This window comes from Phyllobates terribilis, unplaced genomic scaffold (genome assembly GCF_046119375.1).
Source record: "Phyllobates terribilis strain yellow unplaced genomic scaffold, ASM4611937v1 Scaffold_3__8_contigs__length_932513732, whole genome shotgun sequence".
NCBI lineage: Eukaryota > Metazoa > Chordata > Amphibia > Anura > Dendrobatidae > Phyllobates > Phyllobates terribilis.
Window position 1 is genome coordinate 686,409,126 of NW_027362763.1, and position 17,210 is coordinate 686,426,335.

At 46.2% G+C, this 17,210-nt stretch overlaps 1 protein-coding gene across 1 annotated transcript in view; it reads right to left on the reverse strand.

Moving 5' to 3' along the window:
- Positions 1–17,210, reverse strand: part of LOC141257386 (calpain-2 catalytic subunit-like) — a 280,695-nt gene that overhangs the window by 76,840 nt on the left and 186,645 nt on the right. Inside the window, exons 11-18 of the mRNA XM_073671879.1 lie at positions 16,835–17,046; positions 15,758–15,794; positions 15,413–15,463; positions 14,299–14,362; positions 13,071–13,135; positions 11,795–11,863; positions 11,622–11,700; positions 1,132–1,248 (exon numbers count right to left, since the gene is read on the reverse strand). Coding sequence (XP_073527980.1) covers positions 1,132–1,248; positions 11,622–11,700; positions 11,795–11,863; positions 13,071–13,135; positions 14,299–14,362; positions 15,413–15,463; positions 15,758–15,794; positions 16,835–17,046 — 694 coding nt within the window. The remainder of the gene's footprint in view (positions 1–1,131; positions 1,249–11,621; positions 11,701–11,794; positions 11,864–13,070; positions 13,136–14,298; positions 14,363–15,412; positions 15,464–15,757; positions 15,795–16,834; positions 17,047–17,210) is intronic.

Genomic DNA, 17,210 nt, shown 5'->3' on the forward strand with positions numbered 1-17,210 from the left:
ATAGGTGGCTGAAGTCCCATCAACAGCGCTATAGAAATCAGTATGCTCAGAGTCTCTGAGCAGCTCGTGCCTTCAACTCGGACAGTGCAGCTTAGCTTAGTTATTGGCTGCAGTGCGATAGACATGACATCTGCACTGCAGACAATAACAGACACTGGGAGTAATGGTGGAGACTCAGCACCAGACCAGGTGAGGGTGAGCAAAGGACATTTTTTAAAAAGAAATTGGGGTAAAAAGAGCCCTTTAGCTAGGTTCTGCAGCAGCTAAGGTGTATATTATGAGGTTCTGCAGCTGCTGAGGTGTATATTATGAGGTTCTGCAGCAGCTAAGGTGTATATTATGAGGTTCTGCAACAGCTAAGGTGTATGTTATGAGGTTCTGCAGCACCTGAGGTGTATTATGAGGTTCTGCAGCAGCTGAGGTGTATTATGAGGTTCTGCAGCAGCTGAGGTGTGTACTGTGAGGTTCTGGAGCATCTGAGGTGTGTATTATGAGCTTCTGCAGCAGCTAAGGCTTGCATTATGAGATTTTGTGCAGCTAAGGTTTGTATTATGAGGTTCTGCAGCAGCTAAGGTGTGCGATATGAGGTTCTGCAGCAGTTGAAGTGTGTATTATGAGGTTCTGCAGCAGCTGAGGTGTGTATTATGAGGTTCTGCAGCAGTTGAGGTGTGTATTCTGAGGTTCTGCAGCAGCTGAGGTGTTTTATGAGGTTCTGCAGCAGCTAAGGTTTGTATTGTGAGGTTCTGCAGCCGCTGAGGTGTGTATTATGGGGTTCTGTAGCAGCTGAGGTGTATTATGAGGTTCTGCAGCAGCTGAGGTTTGTATTATGAGGTACTGCAAAAGTTCAGGTGTGTATTATGAGGTTCTGCAGCAGTTGAGGTTTTTTTTATGAGGTACTGCAAAAGTTCATTTGTGTTTTATGAGGTTCTGCAGCAGCTGAGGTTTGTATTATGAGGTTTGCAACATGTAAAGATTTTCTACAAAAGCAATCTGCAAGCTGCTTCTGCTACAAGAGCTACAGAGTGCCTTTGTAATGCCGCCACTTGTTTTAGTAAAGTTGTGTGAATACTATATAAATTGCAGCTGACAGGTATATATACTGTATATATGGAATATTATTATTCTACTCACTGAACAAGGTTTCCAGATTTGATATGATGCATATAAACAGATTAAAGTCCAGGTTGAGGTCATCATCGATCACTCTATCGATTGTGGCATTTAGGATTGTAGAATTAAGCTTAAAACCTGAAAAAAAAAGGAAAAAAGTATTAAAAAAAGTGAAAATTGATATTCCATGTATGTGTGGCACCCCAGGGGTCTGGTTTTCCACAGTAATGTAATGTTATGTCTGAGAGCAGGTGGGAGGTCCTTTGGTCAGGGATCCTGTGCATGCCACACCTCCTGCCCAGTCTTGGGAGGGGAAGAACTTCCCCTGTATAAACCCTGGGCTGAGGCAGGGTTAGTCAGTCAAGGAGAGTAGAGACAGAGAAGCAGCATAGGAAGAAACAGCAGAAGCTCAGTGGGAGCAATATTACTACGAGTCAGGGGCTGGCAGCTGCAGAGCTCGCCCTGACTGAGAAGCTTTCTTACCGGACCCGGCGTCCGAGGCTGTGGGGACTAACTCTTACCCAGCAGCAGAAGCCGACCGGCAGGGGATTTCAGGTCCTCAGGCCCAGAAACCCGAAGGCACGGTCACACGCGTGGGACCAGCACCGCCATCGTGGAGCGGAAGCCATTAGAAGGCCCCGAGTCACCGGCCATACGGGTGAGCACCACACGGTACACTCAGGGACGTAGGCTACTTATATCCGCTTCTAGCAAGGTAGCCAGAAGAGTACAGTCAGTTTGGGAGGCCTACAACTCCGCCTGGCCAGGGGAGATCCCATCTGCTCAAGGACTGACCAGGCCCCGTTCACTAGCAAGTACTCCGGGAGGGTCTATCGTTGTTACCAGTAAAGACCCTGAATTACACCGCACCGTCTCTGAGTGGTTCCTGCTACCCCCATCATCCACATCTGCTGCCCTGAGGCCATACCCCTCCCGTTGGGGGTTATACCATCTACGCTGCACCATCCATCCACCGGCCTCAGCGGACTGTCCTGCAGCGGCAGCTCCATAGCTGCATTCAACGGGTGGCGTAGTCGTCCTGCATCTACCGCTGTTACATCGCCGCTCAGTTTGACTCCCTGGGCACGGACCGGGTCACCGCCACGAGACTACAACCCTCAAGAGATCCGGCTCCGGGTAAGCTCCCGCGTGCGCAACGCAGCGCGACACAGGCCCAGGGGCGCGTCAACTTTGGCGTAGTCGGCAGGATTTCGTGCCCGCAACCACCGGGTACTGCGTGCCTGAAAAAGAGACTTTTCAAACTTACCTGTGGTGAAGATTCCCGCCATCCGGCGCCATCTTCAGCCTTCTTCCCGCCATCGGTGAAGTTTCCCGCCATCCGGCGCCATCTTCTGCCTTCTTCCCGCCATCCGTGGAGTTTTCCCGCCATTGGACGCCATCTTGAGGACGCCGCGCGGGAAGAAGAGGGGCGTGGACTCCGAAAGCGCGCGAGAACTGAAGCCCCGCCTCACGTCCGGACGTTGTGTAAGGTCCTGGAAGGAGCCCAGCAGACGCCGACGTCACAGGAGCGCGACGGAAGGTCCTCAACCCTGACGATCCACTGCGGAGCCGCGGCCTACGGAACAGGATCATCGCAAGGTAGGCCACGGTCCACTAGGGGGGAGGAAGATGTCGGATACGGAGGAGAGCTTCACTGCCTCAACCCCCGCCAGCGCTACCGCTGCTGCAGTTATGCCCTTCACCATGCCCTATATCCCGGGAGCAGCTTGGCTACCCCAGTACTCAGGGGAGTCACATACCCTGCATGACTTTAGAGAAAAGCTGGATAGCCTCTTCCAGGTGTACCCCCTCACAGAAGAGCAAAAAGTGAGCATCCTGGTGGCCCAACTAACCGGGGCAGCCAAAAGGGAAGTAAAATCCTGGCCACCTGGGAGGAAGACTGTCGCAGGGATACTAACCCGGCTGAAGGACACCTTTGATACCCGCACCTCAGCCGAGATTAAGCTTAGATTCTACGGGTGCAAGCAGCGAGCGCATGAGAGTATAAGGGACTATGCACTAAACCTACAAGAGGCCCTGAGGGCCATTAAGCAGACCGACCCTGATGGAGTGGGAAACGAGGACAGGCTGTTGACCGAACAGTTTATAGAGGGACTGTATTGTAATACCCACCGAACCCAGTTGCGGGCAATGGCCTTACAGGATCCCCATCTGGGCTTTGCACAGTTCAAGGACAGAGTCATCCGGGTGCTCCGAGAACCGGCACCGGGTGGCGTTGTGACCCACAAGCGCCCTGCTATCACTTATCACCAGGAGGCGGCGCCCTTGTCGGCAGGGCCTGTGGGAGCTGATGCGCAGGCTTTGGACAATGACCCGGCTCCAGACCTACACCATCAGGTCCAAGAGCTAGCTAAGAGCGTTGCTGCGCTAACCCGAACTGTGCAGTCTTTACAGGCTTCCACCCCAGGGAAGATCCAGCTTGCATCTGGACCGGAGGACATCCCGTGGCGTCGACCAAGGAGGACCCCACCGGCCAGAGGAAGACCCAGTGACCGATACAGCGAGGACGGACGACCCATCTGCCGCCGCTGCAATCAACCTGGACATATGGCAAGGTACTGTTCTTTAAACGGGCACAACCTGGGGTAGAGGGCCAACCCCCAGGAAAAAGATCACCAGGCCCATCGAACTGGCGCGACAGATATGTGGGAGGATGTCCAGTCTTGCCTGTGGTACTGGATGGCATTCCCATGAGTGCCCTACTGGACACCGGGTCACAGGTCACCACCATCCCGTACGTGCTCTTTAAGCAGTACTGGAATGACTCGGATATTACCCGCTACCCTGACGACGACTTGAGTATCATCGCCAGCAATGGCCAGCCCGTGCCACAGATCGGATTTAAAGAGGTGACCATCAAAATCGGTAGAGTCGAACTGGCAGCACAGGGACTGATCATTGTAGATATTGACAAACATGAGAGTCACCCAAAAATAACTCTAGGAACTAATGTAATTGAAAATTGTCTTGCAGAGGTGATTTTCCTTTTACAGCAGGTTGCCAAGAACGCCAGCTCCGGCGAGCAGCGGGTGCTCCAGAAAGAGATCCGGGCACTGATGCGACGGCAACAGGTGGAACTCTCGGTGAGATTGGTAGCGTAAGAATGTGTGACCCTTTTCCTATTGCCATGCCCCCAAAAAGTGAAATGATGATTTGGTGCCGGGCAGCTATTGGTCTGAGAGGTAGAGATTACCAGGCAATGGTAGAACCAGTTTACTCGGACAGTAGGCCCACCATTTTGACAGCACGGGGGGTGGTTGATGTACGCCATGGGAGGGTGCCCGTTCGCATAATAAATATCGGGGAGAGGGAAGTGTACCTGCCCCGGTATGCCACGCTAGCCAAATTATATACCATTAACCAAAATTCTATACAATCTGTGGAACCCTTGCCTCCATCTCACCCGGAGGAAGGTAACGGCTCTAAGAAAAACATGGAGGACTGGTGTCAGCAACTACATCTGGGTACTGACTCCACTCCCGCACACCAGAAACAAGGAGTCTATCGGGTGGTTCAGGAGTACGAGAGAGTGTTCAGTAAACACCCGTTAGACTTCGGGCGAGTCAAGGGGGTAGAACACCACATCCCCACGGGAGACCATCCTCCTATAAAAGAGAGGTATCGACCCGTACCCCCCGCCCACTACCAACACGCCAAGGGGATGCTTAGAGACATGAAGGAGGCTGGGGTGATCAGGGATAGCTGTAGCCCCTGGGCAGCTCCACTAGTCTTAGTCCGAAAGAAAGACAACACCATGAGGATGTGTGTAGATTACCGGAAAATCAATCGTATCACACACAAGGATGCGTACCCCTTACCAAGGATAGAGGAGTCATTGGCTGCTTTAAGATCTGCTAACTTCTTCTCTACCTTGGATCTCACTAGCGGGTACTGGCAGGTTCCTGTAGCAGAGGCGGACCGGGAGAAGACCGCATTCACCACCCCGATGGGACTTAGCGAGTTCACCTGCATGCCGTTCGGACTCTGCAACGCACCGGGAACCTTCCAACGACTAATGGAGTGTTGTCTGGGCCACAGAAACTTCGAGACGGTCCTGTTGTACCTGGACGATGTCATCGTATATTCCAAGACATATGAGGACCACCTGAAACACCTGGCGGAAGTGTTCGAAGCTCTGGCAAGTTACGGCCTAAAGGTGAAACCCTCCAAGTGTCATCTCCTGAAACCAAAGGTGCAGTACCTGGGACACGTGGTGAGCGCTGACGGAGTGGCTCCCGACCCTGATAAGATCACCGCAATTAAGGAATGGCCAAGCCCCTCCAGCGTAAAAGAAGTGCGGCAGTTCCTCGGGTTGGTAGGCTACTACCGAAGGTTTATTCCCGGTTTCACCAAAAAGGCAGCACCTATGCAGGACCTCCTGATAGGCCAGTCCCGGAAGGCCAAGAACCAGAAGCCGCCCTTCAAATGGGAGGAGCTGGAAGAAGAGTCCTTCCGCCAGCTGAAGATGGCCCTCACGGGGGACGAAATCCTGGCGTACCCGGATTATAGCCAGCCCTTTATCCTCTACACCGACGCCAGTAACATCGGGCTAGGAGCCGTACTGTCCCAGATCCAGCAGGGGAAGGAACGAGTAATCGCCTACGCCAGCCGAAAACTGCGACCCACCGAAAGGAACCCCGAGAATTACAGCTCATTTAAGTTAGAGTTCCTGGCCGTAGTATGGGCAGTCACCGAGCGCTTTAAGCATTACCTCGCTTCTTCCCGGTTCACCGTGTACACGGATAACAACCCGTTGACACACCTGGACACGGCAAGACTCGGTGCCCTGGAGCAGAGGTGGATGGCCCGTCTGTCCAACTACGAGTTCACAATCAAATACCGGGCAGGACGCTCCAATACCAACGCGGACGCCCTGTCCAGGATGCCCAACCTGCCGGACGGAGGAGAAGATCCGGAGGGACTGGAAGAAGTTGAACTCCCTGCGTTCCACCGTCATGGGACTATCCAGTATTCCCACCGGGTAAGGAGTAAGCAGGCTGCTACGTTGAACCCCTTACCCCACTACAACTGGGCGGAAACGCAAGACAGCGACCCTGCCGTCCCACTGGTGAAGGAGATGCTGACTCGGCCGGAGGCTCGCCTTGAACCAGACGCTCCGGAGGAAGCCAAACAACTATGGGCAGAGAAGAGTCGACTGTTCCTTTACAAAGGGAAGTTGTGCCGCAGAATGGTTAACTCCCGGACGCATGAATTACTCTGGCAAGTAGTGGTGCCACGAAGAGACGCAGCCATGGTGATGGAGGCATACCATGACGGAGCTGGACACTTCGGGTGGAAGAAGCTGGAGTTCCTGCTGCGCGAGCGGTTCCACTGGGTAGGCATGAGGGGAACCATCGAGAAGTGGTGCAGAGACTGTGGCCCGTGCAACCTGAGAAGGAAGGACCGTGCCAGCCAGAAGACTCCCCTGCAGTCCATCGTCACCCGGCAACCGTTGGAACTGGTAGCCTTGGATCATGTAAAACTGACCCCAAGCAGAAGTGGCTACGTCTACGCGTTAACCATCGTGGATCATTACTCCCGGTTTCTGGTTGTCGTCCCCGTCAAGGACTTAACGGCTCAAACAGCAGCTAGAGCCTTCCAGCAGCACTTTTGCCGTCCACACGGGTACCCGGACCAAGTGCTGACGGACCAGGGACCTGCCTTTGAAGCGGAGGTCTTCCAGGAATTCTGCAATCTGTATGGCTGCCGGAAGATAAGGACGACACCCTACCATCCGCAAACTAATGGACTTTGTGAGAAAATGAACCAGGTGGTAATGGATCTTCTAAAAACGTTGCCCCTGGAAGAACGCAGTCTGTGGCCTGAGAAGTTGCCCGATCTGGTGGACCTATACAACCACATCCCGGTAGGTTCCACCAACTGTACCCCGGCTTACCTAATGAGGGCAAGACCTGGTAAGTTACCTGTTGACCTGGAAATGGGAGTCCTGACACCCGAGGACACTTCACCAGAAACAGACTGGGACACAGAGAGGCAGCAGCAGTACCGGAGAGTACAGGAGAGCGTGGAGCGAAGTCTCTGTCAGGCTAGGGAAAGACAAGAGAAAACTTACAACCAGTATGCTGCCGCTGTTCCCCTGGTACCCGGAGAGCAGGTCTTGAAGAGGAAGAGACGGCTCCACAAGTTGGATGACCAGTGGGAGAAGGACCCGTACACCGTACTGCCCTCAAGCCACGAGAACCTGAAGGTTTGTACCATCAGTAAAGACGGAGGGGAAACCACAGCCATTGTATCCCGGGACCACCTGAAGAAGTGTCCCGAACAACTGAGGAACCCTGAAGAGGAACAAGAAGACCATCGACCCGTAGAGGAAAGGGAAGATATGGTTAGTACTGTGCTCGGGGACTTCCCTCGGTCTTGGACTCAAGTCAATGGTGCAGTTGTGGTACCCGTACTCACCTTCCTCCAACCAGCATCCCAAGCACCTACGGAGCAACAGGTAGAGCTGGAAGAACAGCCGGTCCAGGAGGCAGAAAACTCCACACAAGCAGAACAGGAGGATCAACCCTCTGCTTATAGTGAGCCTGCCGTACCCCTAGTGAGACAAAGAGCCGGTAGACAGCTGCCCAGTTTACCCTTGACAGCTCCTACACCCTGTAGTTCAGGGCTAGACAGTCAGCTCCGTAGGTCCACTAGGGCCACTAGAGGCCAGTTACCCGCACGCTGGAGGATTTGAAGTGTATAAATTGTTTTATTTATGTTTATCTGTGTATTGTTGCTTGTGTATAATTTTGTGTTTCCAGTTATTTTTAGGAATCCTTGGTGGATTTACCGGGAATCCTTGTACATAGTTGGAGCGTAACCCAGGATGGACTAGAGACTGTTAAGGACTCGGGGTAGGACAGACCCCTACCTGGTTACGTCTCCCTGTTTTGGTGAAATGGACACCTTGCTTTCTTCAAAGACTGCACCCGGTTACGGACACGCCGTGACCAGTTTTATGTGTTTCCTTATTGTAATGTTATTGTTTATACTTTGTTATGTTACAAAAATATGTTTAGTCCCGGAGTACTAAATTTCACTAGGGGGGAATGTGGCACCCCAGGGGTCTGGTTTTCCACAGTAATGTAATGTTATGTCTGAGAGCAGGTGGGAGGTCCTTTGGTCAGGGATCCTGTGCATGCCACACCTCCTGCCCAGTCTTGGGAGGGGAAGAACTTCCCCTGTATAAACCCTGGGCTGAGGCAGGGTTAGTCAGTCAAGGAGAGTAGAGACAGAGAAGCAGCATAGGAAGAAACAGCAGAAGCTCAGTGGGAGCAATATTACTACGAGTCAGGGGCTGGCAGCTGCAGAGCTCGCCCTGACTGAGAAGCTTTCTTACCGGACCCGGCGTCCGAGGCTGTGGGGACTAACTCTTACCCAGCAGCAGAAGCCGACCGGCAGGGGATTTCAGGTCCTCAGGCCCAGAAACCCGAAGGCACGGTCACACGCGTGGGACCAGCACCGCCATCGTGGAGCGGAAGCCATTAGAAGGCCCCGAGTCACCGGCCATACGGGTGAGCACCACACGGTACACTCAGGGACGTGGGCTACTTATATCCGCTTCTAGCAAGGTAGCCAGAAGAGTACAGTCAGTTTGGGAGGCCTACAACTCCGCCTGGCCAGGGGAGATCCCATCTGCTCAAGGACTGACCAGGCCCCGTTCACTAGCAAGTACTCCGGGAGGGTCTATCGTTGTTACCAGTAAAGACTCTGAATTACACCGCACCGTCTCTGAGTGGTTCCTGCTACCCCCATCATCCACATCTGCTGCCCTGAGGCCATACCCCTCCCGTTGGGGGTTATACCATCTACGCTGCACCATCCATCCACCGGCCTCAGCGGACTGTCCTGCAGCGGCAGCTCCATAGCTGCATTCAACGGGTGGCGTAGTCGTCCTGCATCTACCGCTGTTACATCGCCGCTCAGTTTGACTCCCTGGGCACGGACCGGGTCACCGCCACGAGACTACAACCCTCAAGAGATCCGGCTCCGGGTAAGCTCCCGCGTGCGCAACGCAGCGCGACACAGGCCCAGGGGCGCGTCATATGTACAACAAAAAGGGCTAAAATCTGGTGTAACGCACAGTCAGACAATTACATAGGTTGCAAATAGACACAGGTCCATCAAGTTTTCCCTTTCTATACCAGTTCTACATTCTCTATTGCTAGATTAATTATAACCCACAATGCCATTAGTTGTGAGAACAGTTTTCAGATTGGTGGGGTCTGACTCTCAGGATCCCTGCTTATCAGCCATTTGAGGAACCCTCAGATTTCGAGCAAGCGTTGCAGCCTCTTCAATGAGAACACGGCTTTGTCTTCCTGCTCAGCAGATAATCGATAGGGGCTTTTCTGCCTATTCCAGGATCGTTCTGCAATTACTTTATTCATGTACATCATTTTCATATGACCATACCATTCCATGTATACATATGTTAATCTTTCCTTGAGCAGATGTCCTTCCCTCTAGGAGCACCTACAGATATAGGACTACTGAGCTAAAAGGTGAATCTAGCGCTGACTGTGGCCCATTCACAAGGCACCACTTTTAGCCATAGAGTTCTGAATTAAGTTTTATTGAGACGTGGTTATAATAATGGCGGACTGTTAAGTGTAAAGTAAATGACATCTTTTATATTTTGATCACTATTCAACATCTTCAAGGTGTACATACATTCCCCTTTTTGGGGGGAATGTTCTGTAAAAAGTACCCCAAGAGGATTAGAGCTTAGGCAAAGGTTTGCTCAAAATTGGTATTGTACAGCTGACACCCTACTGCTGCGATCAGAAGTGGTGATAACTCCAACCCCAGCTGTTCAACTCCTTAGGTTCTGCGGTCAGTGCTGACCTCGTCATCCAAGCAGTTAGACAGAAGAAGGGGTTCCATCAGTCACCTCATTGGCGCACTTATGGTACAATTACAGGGTCTGATGGGCGACTATAACAGTCAAACAGTGACCAAAAAGTGGCTAAACAGTGGCCTTCAGGACTGTCAAAAATTGCCTTACATTACGCAAAATAAAACGGTTCATTAAAGAAGTAGTGCTATCAGAGGATCACAAGTCAAGTCCCTTGTTAGGAAAAGAAGTGAAAAAAAAAAAATGAAGTACAAAATTTGTATCACTTCTGTAATGACTTCTAGTGTAAAATAATCAATTGTTTTACTGCTTGGCAAAGACTGTAAGCTAATAAACTAATTCCAAAAATGATATATTTTTTCATTGCTATCCATTATTTAAAAAAAATAAAAAAGTGATAAAAAAGAAATATGTATTCCACAATGGCACAATGGAAACCAGCTAACCTTAACACTGCTCCACCGATGAAAACTAAAATCACTATGAGTTTTTAAATCCAGCAACCTTAAAGAAAATTATTAAAATAAATTAAGAGTCTGATTCATCATTTTGTATTTTTTTATGGGAGTTTGTCAGCACAAAATGAATGTTCAAACTCAGTACAGGTGCTTGGTGCACCCATGGTGTAACCAAACAGTTCAATGCACCTTCCTGCCTACTTGTTTTCCCTCTATCTCTGCCCTTATCTGTAAAGCCAGAACTGTCAATCAAAATATGGGGGCGGGGGGTGGAGATAGATGGAAAACAAGAAGGTGGAGAGGTGCACTGAATTTTTAGTCACACCAAGGGTGCACTGAGCGCCAGTACTGGATTTGAACAGTCATCTTTTGCTGACAGATTCTCTTAAAGTCACTTTACTTTTTGTCATGAATTTAGCATAAAATAAAAAAGCATCTTTATTCACTAAATTCTGCCTTGATGACGAACATAAAAAAACACAGGACTCATAAAATAAACTTTAAAAAGTACAAATTAACAGAAAAACAGGTGAAAAACACCAAAAACTATACAAAAAAGGGTTTAAATTAAATAATAAATCAAGCCCAAAGTGTTTTATTGTGCAAAAGTAAAAAATAATAATAACCAACGCAGTATGAATCTGGTATGCCCATAATGATAATACAAAATAAAATGATCATTTTGTATAAACCGCACATTTAATGGCTAAAAAAAATACAAAAAACAATGGCAAAATTACAACTTTTTTTTACACTTTACTCCCTAAGAACAATGTATAAAATTCATAAAATAAATTATATTCATCCCTAATGATTCCATTTTAAACTACAACCCATTCAAGAAAAAACCCTAACAGCTACATTCATTAAAAATACAAAGATTTGGCTTCTGTAATAAAGAGATAAAATCTATGATAAGTAAACAGTTTGTCACTAAACACCAAATTAGATACTTTCCTCAAGGGTTTAAAAAATTTTCATGAATGGCGATTTTATTTTTTTCTCTTCCAGAGCAGTATCTAGGAGCTCAAGTAGCTCGAAAGCTTCAAGTTATGCCTCAGGGGATTTTTTTAAATCGGTGTATATTCATCTTGAAAATGGAAACATATTAAACTCTTTGTTCGTATAGTGATCAATTCAACAACAATTTTTTTTTTTGCCGATTTGGCTACCTGCTTGTATTATCGCATTTCGGAATTCAACATCACAAAGACTTCTGCTATTATCAGCGTCAGCAGACTGGAAAACATGCTAAAAGTAAAAAGTAGAGAGAATCATATTCATTAGGTATTGCCCTTTCTGAAAATAACTTTCATCATCTATAGAAAGGAACAGAAATCATTACCCAGTAGTGATCCAGCTTCAGCCAGGTCTTCTTGAATTCATCTGTGTTTAGGGTCTTGGTGTTGTCCACCTGAATACTCTGCAGATAAGGTTTTTCCAATGAAAAATATAATTAATTTTAAGGCATTAAGATTAAGAGTATTTTTTAGTATTAAAAAGGGTCCTGTCAGTAGTGTTTGATTCTGTAAAATAAGTACATTGCTGGGTAGGTTATTAAAAGACAAGCTCAAGGAGCTGTATGCACTCCTGGAGGCACCCAAGTGCCATAAACAAATGGCTGGTGCAGCACACAAACTAATACCTTGGTGGGTTAATGTTATGCCCATGTAGCAACTCACTTGGGAAAATAGGTTATACACTAAAAAACTGCAACTGACCCTGCACAGACTAGATATCCTTACTCCGCAGTCCCTAATGGTGCCTGCGGGTGCAGAGCTAGACCTAACCTGGCTAAACAACCATCGAGTTGCTTCACATTCCTGCTAAAGAACTGGAGGGCAGAGCAAAGTGTGAATTAACTACAAGAGGAGAAGTGTGCTGAATAAAGGAAAGATGCCAGAGTGAGTAAAGTAAATAATGAAATACCAAACAAAGAATAAAGCAAGTGCTGTTAACAAATACACTGCCTACTTCCAAATGATAAACAGAAGATAGGTGCAAAGTATAGCTAAGAAACAGCAAAGTGAAAATTCTTAGCTGGAAGCTGATAGACTGGTTTCAAACATCAATAGAATGTCAGAACATCCAAATGAGTCTATCACCAGCAGGAAAGTCCCACAGGGGGGCAATATAAAGCTGCACCCAAAAGGTGATAGGTGGAGGATGATAACAGCTGTGTAAAGCTAGAGAGACTGCAGCAAGAATAGCAGAACTCAAACACCCCGAGAAAAGGTGTGTCTCCTGTCGTTCGGCAGAAAGAGAAGCTGAGCACAGAACACAAGCTCAAGTAATCTAATCCAGGAGCATGACAGGTATGCTGTGGTTTATGCTAGAGCCATCAGCCACCTCTGAGTCATGCCTGATCAGCAGATTTACACCAAGAACACTCATCAATGCAACTGTTTTGTTTTAGTATTCTATAGACTGTACCCTCCTGAGAGTAACCACCAGGTCGTATATCTCTTCAGGGATTGTAACCATAAAGTTTCTTTGCACTCTGAAAAGAATAATCTTCGTGCTTTGACCCAACATTTCATCAGGCATACAATAACTTTCCAGCCATCACATAGGGTGATAGAAATAAATGAAAACTAGTGCTCAGTTTGTGAGAAGGATACATCCATGAGTTTGATTAGATCTCGGACGGGTTTTATAGTGAGTTCCTCTGACTTGAGCTCAGGATCTGCACACAGAGACATGTGATATCACTGTTCAACAATTTATATATAAATGATTTTATTTGAACACTTTTTGCTTTTTGGCTTTAGCATTTAGCAACCAACCTTATCTGTTAACTACATAGTTGCCAACAGTCTCGTTTTATTTCAAAATCAGGTTGGGCAAATTAGGCAAATTCAGCATCTGAAACAACGGATACTGGAAGCCTGTGCTAGCATTTCTTCTGTGGTGTTGCTATCAGTGTGTCAAGGGTGGGAGAAGAGGGTTGCATTGACAATCCAACACAATGGGCAACACTTTGAACACATTTTATAAGTGGTCATAAACTTGTAAAAAACTCATGAAAGAATAAAGTTACGTTAAAACCAAGCACATCATTGTTTTTCTAATGAAATTCTCAATAAGTTTGTGTCACATGACCAACTTCCCATTGAAAAAAAATAAAGTTGGATCCAAAATGGCCGACTTCAAAATGGTCACCACCTATCTGGAAAAGTTTTCCCCCTCCCATATACTAATGTGCCACAAACAGGAAGTTGATATCACCACCATTCCCATTTAATTTAGGTGTATCCATATAAATGGCCCACCCTGTACAATGCCAAAAGAAAAACATGACACAGTGATCCAATTTTTTCCAGCATCAGTGGACCCTAACAGTGACTTTATATTTAATCTTGCTCAACCTTTGTGCGAAAAGATGGCAGTGATTGACATAAGTTTCATATGTGCAATCAGCAGCTCTGCCAATTAAAGAATATGGACCCCTTTGGGAGAATTTTTTAATTCAATGTATGTATTTTTGTCTAAAACTCTTTTTTTTTCAATTGGTGTCTATTTCTAGCTGCTGAATGAATTACGAGAATGAGCTCAGTGACAGATTTTCAGTTATCTACTTTCTTTCTTTTTTTTTATCACAAAGTTCAACTAAACTTTCAGGTGGTCATAAATTAGGTGAGAGGAGTTCAATAGACCAGGGGAAAAAAATGCAGAAATAATTGCAGCAATTTTGCAATTCTACAGGGTTTTGTAGAAGCTTTTCTATCTCTGCATAACCACAATAGAACAGTTATGTGAATACAGAAAACAGTATTATTTGATGTATTTTATTGTAATAAAAGTATTTGCCTCCTACTTTCGAAAAGCTTCTGAAATTACTCAACTTACATTTTGTTAACATCTTATTCAGCATGTCCTTAACTTCATTCTCATTGAATTCCCCTTGCTGTAACTGTAGAACACATTGATTTAGTATATGATAACGATGGATAGACGGACAGATAGGCAGATATGAGAGACAGAGTACTGTGCAAAGGTTTTAGGCAAATGTGAAAAAAAATGCTGATAAGTAAGAATGCTTAAAAAATAGAAGTGTTAATAGTTTATTTTTTATCATTCAACAAAATGCAAAGTGAATGAATAAAAGAGAAATCTGAATCACATCAATATTTGGTGACCGCCTATCACCTTCATCACTTCTTTTTGACACACTTGCACACAATATTGGAAGGAACTCAACATCTTGGAGAACTAGCCACAGATCTTCTATGTATAAAGCTTGTGCAAATCTTTAATCTCTTCATGTGATCCCAGACAGACTGGATGATGATGAGATCAGGGCTCTGTGGGGCCGGATGATCACTTCCAGGACTCCCCGTTCTTCTTTTCATTGATGATCATTCTTAATGACATTGGCTGGATGTTCGGGGGCGTTGTTCTGCTGCAGAATTAATTTTAAGCCATTCAGACGCCTCCATGATGGTATTGCATGATGGATAAGTAACTTCCTGTACTTCTCAGCATTGATGACACCAGAAATGGGCAATATTGAGGACCATAGATACAGTGTTAGGCTAAGGAGACTTAGTGACGCAGATGACAGACACATCATGATATGGCCCCACACAGAGCTCTGATCTTATCATCATGTCTGGCTGGGATTACATGAGAAAAAGGCAGGTAGGTACAAGCATACATCGACAGTATATCTGGGGTTAGTTCTCTTAGATGTTTGGAACAAGCTTCCTGCTGATTTCCTTCCAGTACTGTGTGTAAGTTTACTTAGGAGAACTGCTGCTGTTTTGAAGACAAGGAGCGGCAACCAAATATTTACGGGATTTAGATTTCTCTTTTGTTCATCCACTTTGCATTTTGGTAATTGATAAAAATAAACTATGATCACTTCTATTTTTTTTTTAAAGCATTCTTACTTAGCAGCATTTTTTTTCACACTTGCCTAAAACGTTTGTACAGTGATGTACATAGATACATAGAGAGATACCTCATCTTTCACAACGTCAAACTCCGAATCCGTCTCTGCAGTAATTTCAGGCTGAAAATTAATTAAAAGATGATAAGAATGTGCAGCATCTTCTGCAGTTCTTTCTCTAAGGCACCGGCACCACCATCAGTATTCGGTCAGTATTTTTTCTCAGGAGTGGGAGCCAAAACCAGGTGAGGAGCAATCAGACGAAAGGTATAATAGATACAAGTCACCAATTCTGCATTTATCACCCACTCCTGAAAAAAAATACTGACCAAATACTGACCAAATACTGATAGTGGGGCCGTGGCCTAATACAGTTTGATGCATTAAGCCCACACCAGAAAGAAATAACCATATTACCTGAAATACGTCTGTCTGCATGCTGCCCCCTGATTCCCTAGAACAAAGGAAAAGTAAGAGAAGATGGTGAGAATCATCCTTAGGCCACGGCTCCACTATCAGAATTTGGTCAGTATCCGGTCAGTATTTTTTTTTAACAGTGACAACAGCAAGTAAAGCAGAAGTTGACAATAAAACATTTGATAAATTTACTTCCTGAAAAGAGAATTCAAAGATGACAAATAATATTGTCGCTATTTCCTGTTGTAACAACTAAAATCATTCCAATTTCTCTGTTAGGCCACAGCCCCACTATCAGTATTTGGTCAGTATTCGGTCAGCATTTTTTCTCAGGAGTGGGAGCCAAAACCAGGAGTGGGTGATAAATGCAGAATTGGTGACTTGTTTCTATTATACCTTTCCTCTGATTGTTCCTCACCTGGTTTTAGCTCCCACTCCTGAGAAAAAATACTGACCAAATACTGATAGTGGGGCCGTGGTCTAAAGAATAGATACAACACTATCAAATTTTGGCTGACACTTTGATGTTTGGTTTACTATGACATCGTCACCTTTACATATTGGATGTCGAAGCCCTTTTTTAAATTTCAATAATAGCGTGTAATTTGTCATAAGTGAATGTTGAATGAACGGAGTTTACACGACCCAAGACTTAAGATTCATATTCACTATTACATGGCTGTTACGCTTGTCACATCAGTCTCCCTGAAGTCAGACCCGCCCCTTTGTAGTCAGGAGTTGATGTAGTCAGCTCCTCCCATCTTCCTGTGTCTAAACCTTTTTCTTGTGTAGTTTTCATTGTCTTCAGCCATTTTCTGTTGAACCTTGGCTAAAAAAAAAATTTTTTTTTACCTGCTGATTTGTGCATGTGTAGAAGTATTTGTGCCTGACAATAAACCTCTGATATAATCTCACGTATCTGTTCAGCACGGTTGACACTGACAATGATTCATGGTGTTGCTACTGGTTCTGTACAGACATGTACAGTGGGACTGTCCCAGGAGCCTCACACTTACAGCCAAGCTATAGAGGAGTCATTCCCATGTTATAGAAATCTTTTCTGAATACAGTACTCACCGTGCTCCGGTTGGTTTTTCGGTAAAGACTCGAAGGTAAAAATCAGCTTCTTGAGATGCTTTATGAGTCACTGGCACAATGACATAATCCCCTGAAGGAAGCTGAAATCGTCCTGATGCCTCGCGATAGGCATGAAATTTGGTAAAGCTGGCCGCGGACTCGGTGTTCATGAAGAACTTTTTACCCAGAGGAATGTTATCTGATGAATTAACCTGTAATATGCAGATAAATGGAAAATGTAGAGAAACAAAATGTATTATCTGCTGCATGAGAGAGGAGTAGGATTGTACTGATTCCTCAGAAATAGTCAAGAATGTTAAAATTTGTATGGTGGCTTCCAACAAAAGAACTGGGCTCAAATATATATATATTTTTC